At 33.7% G+C, this 2,384-nt stretch overlaps 2 protein-coding genes across 2 annotated transcripts in view; both read right to left on the bottom strand.

Moving 5' to 3' along the window:
• Positions 1 to 561, bottom strand: part of LOC100175403 (28S ribosomal protein S27, mitochondrial) — a gene marked incomplete in the record, with an annotated part of 3,460 nt that extends 2,899 nt beyond the window's left edge. Inside the window, 1 exon segment of the mRNA XM_002131805.3 lies at positions 350 to 561. Within this exon segment, the coding sequence (XP_002131841.2) occupies positions 350 to 416 (67 nt within the window).
• On the bottom strand, positions 492 to 1,534 carry LOC100178509 (nucleolar protein 12). The gene has a single exon (XM_002131799.5). The coding sequence runs from the start codon at positions 1,463 to 1,465 to the stop codon at positions 914 to 916; it is 552 nt and encodes a 183-aa protein (XP_002131835.1). The 5' UTR covers positions 1,466 to 1,534; the 3' UTR covers positions 492 to 913.
• Between the last annotated feature and the right edge of the window lie 850 nt (positions 1,535 to 2,384).

Here is a 2,384-nt window from a genome sequence, read left to right as displayed (position 1 = left end):
ACCAAGTTAAAATCAGTTGCAAACTGGCAAATCAAGAGCTGAAATTATCTTGTTCATGCTCCAATATAGCAAGCTTTATGCCAAAACTCAGTAACTATGTTTAAAACTTCAGTCTAATTTATTAGTTAAATATATCTTATCGTTTATTATATAAAAGCAATCAGCAGCACTATTTGAACCAGTGAAGAAGCCAGATAACTGTTTTCATGATCAATTCTCATGGCTATGCCAAGATCCTTCCAACCCCTCAATAAACAAAGTCATTCCTTACTCACATATATAAATATTTTAGGGGCCCGACCACTGCGCAAGGCAACTGAGAATTATGAGGGAAAACTTTTCTACCAACCTTGTGTTTGTGTGCCACATCTAGGTACAAAGTGAATATTGGAATACAGCTTTGTAAAAAATGACATTGTCGTCAATTATGGTTGACGTTTCAAAGCATTTGAACTCGTAAACAACCTACGAACTACTAAAAGTTGTGAAACCTTCAAACAGAATCAATTACTGTTTAAAACAAAATGTTCGAAAAGTAATCAAGAATCCGCCCCACAAATTGAGGATCTGCATACAGACAAGTAGCCTATTTAAATTTAGCATGGAAAAGATTTAAGTTTGAACCTAGTTAATAACAATATAGAAATCAAACAGAACATTTAAAAAGTTTGTGAAAAACATGATATGTACAGGAGTCAGGACTACAGGTATCATATGGAATGACAATATGATACTCGTTAAGGAATAAATATGCTGGCTTTACTCTTATTATGGAAACCACCTGCACTTAAGAAAAATTAAAATTGTGTTTTGGTCGATTACCGGCTTCACAGCCAATGTAGAGTAGTCTTGATTTACTTATAAGAAATGTAAAACACTATTCATGTTTAACATGCGGGCATTTGTTTAAAAGTTACTTTTTCTTTTTATGATTCATGTTATGCCTATGCTTTCGTTGATGAAACTTCTTCGTTCTTTTCGTTAATTTTCCTGTTGGAAGTTTCTTTTTGTTTTGTTTTAATCGTTGTTGTGTGCTTGTGAGTTTAGCCGCATGTTCGATTGCTCTCTTTGTTTCTTTTTCCTTCTTTATGACTTCATTGGGGTCAACTTCTGGCGCAGGCTCATTACTTCCCATAAACATATCAGTAACAGAATCAAATAACTCACTTTCAACAACTGTTACATTATGGTTGGGCATTTCCAATACTTTACTGTTAATATCAACGTAACTTGCACCAATATCTGCTTCTCCCAATCTTATCTCATTCATTTCTTCAAGACGATTTTGTATTCCATCTCTTTTATTCTTTCGTATTTTGATACGCTCCTCTTTAATTTGCTTATCTAATTGTAGTCTTGCTTGCTTCTTTCTCGCCTCTTTACGTTTGTGAAATCCGGTGAGAAAATCTTTTCGTTTTTCTTCGTCAAATTTAATATCTAACTTCCGTGCTCTTGGTTTTCCCATATTTTAAATTATTACCTTTACTACAGAATGCAAAATGTTGATTACGTGCAGCACGTGTGTCTTTTTTCTTTCGCTGCAGCCTTTTTTACTTGCCCTCCTCTTATTCTTTTTTTTTCTCTCCATCTCTCTACCGAAGAAAACAACATTGTACTTCGGCGGCGCGATCCTGTTGTAATGTAATATTTGAAGCAAAATACTTAGGCGTTCGTTTAGTTTTCAAGAAACAAGAGTCTAATATTACAAAAGGACGAAACGACCGGATAGAGATTCAATGTCATTCGATCAAAACATATGTATAAAGTATATTTGTCAATTACAGCAGCGTAAGGTTTAACCAACGGTACACATGTGTACCGTTGGTTTAACGGTGTTACTTTTTTTATGCTGCAATCAGCTATTATATAAAATGAACAGTTATATAATTGACTCTATCTGTAGTATGAATGGCAATTTATGTAGTAAAGTAGCATGTGTGTCTGTATAAATACTAATCGCATGTTTAATTGGCCGTGTTATTGTCCGGCAAATTGCAATAATTTAGTCTGTCTGTACTAGTGAGGAGACGAGAGCTTCCGTTTCTAAACTCGTGACATAAATTCTATTTTAGACACCACTATTGTTGGTTGCTGGCATTGCTACTACTCTATTGTTTCAGACTTATGGAAATACCACCTTTTTAGAAATTAGTAAAAATTCCAATTGTCGGTTTTCATTCAAAAAAAAGTTAAATAAAAGGATTTACCAGTATAATTCTTGAGAGAAAAAGTTTTTTTAGTGGTATATACATCTTATTTACAGCTAAAATTGTAGTGATTAGGTAACATCATGGTTTAGTGTTTTTTTTTTATTTTATTGAAACAATTTGGTAACCATGTCCGAGGAGAATGATGTTCCACGTTGATGAAACGTGTGGATGTGA

This window comes from Ciona intestinalis, chromosome 11, assembly GCF_000224145.3.
Source record: "Ciona intestinalis chromosome 11, KH, whole genome shotgun sequence".
NCBI classification, from domain to species: domain Eukaryota; kingdom Metazoa; phylum Chordata; class Ascidiacea; order Phlebobranchia; family Cionidae; genus Ciona; species Ciona intestinalis.
The sequence above is the reverse complement of the archived record's forward strand: the minus strand, read 5'-3'. Positions and strand labels throughout refer to the sequence as shown.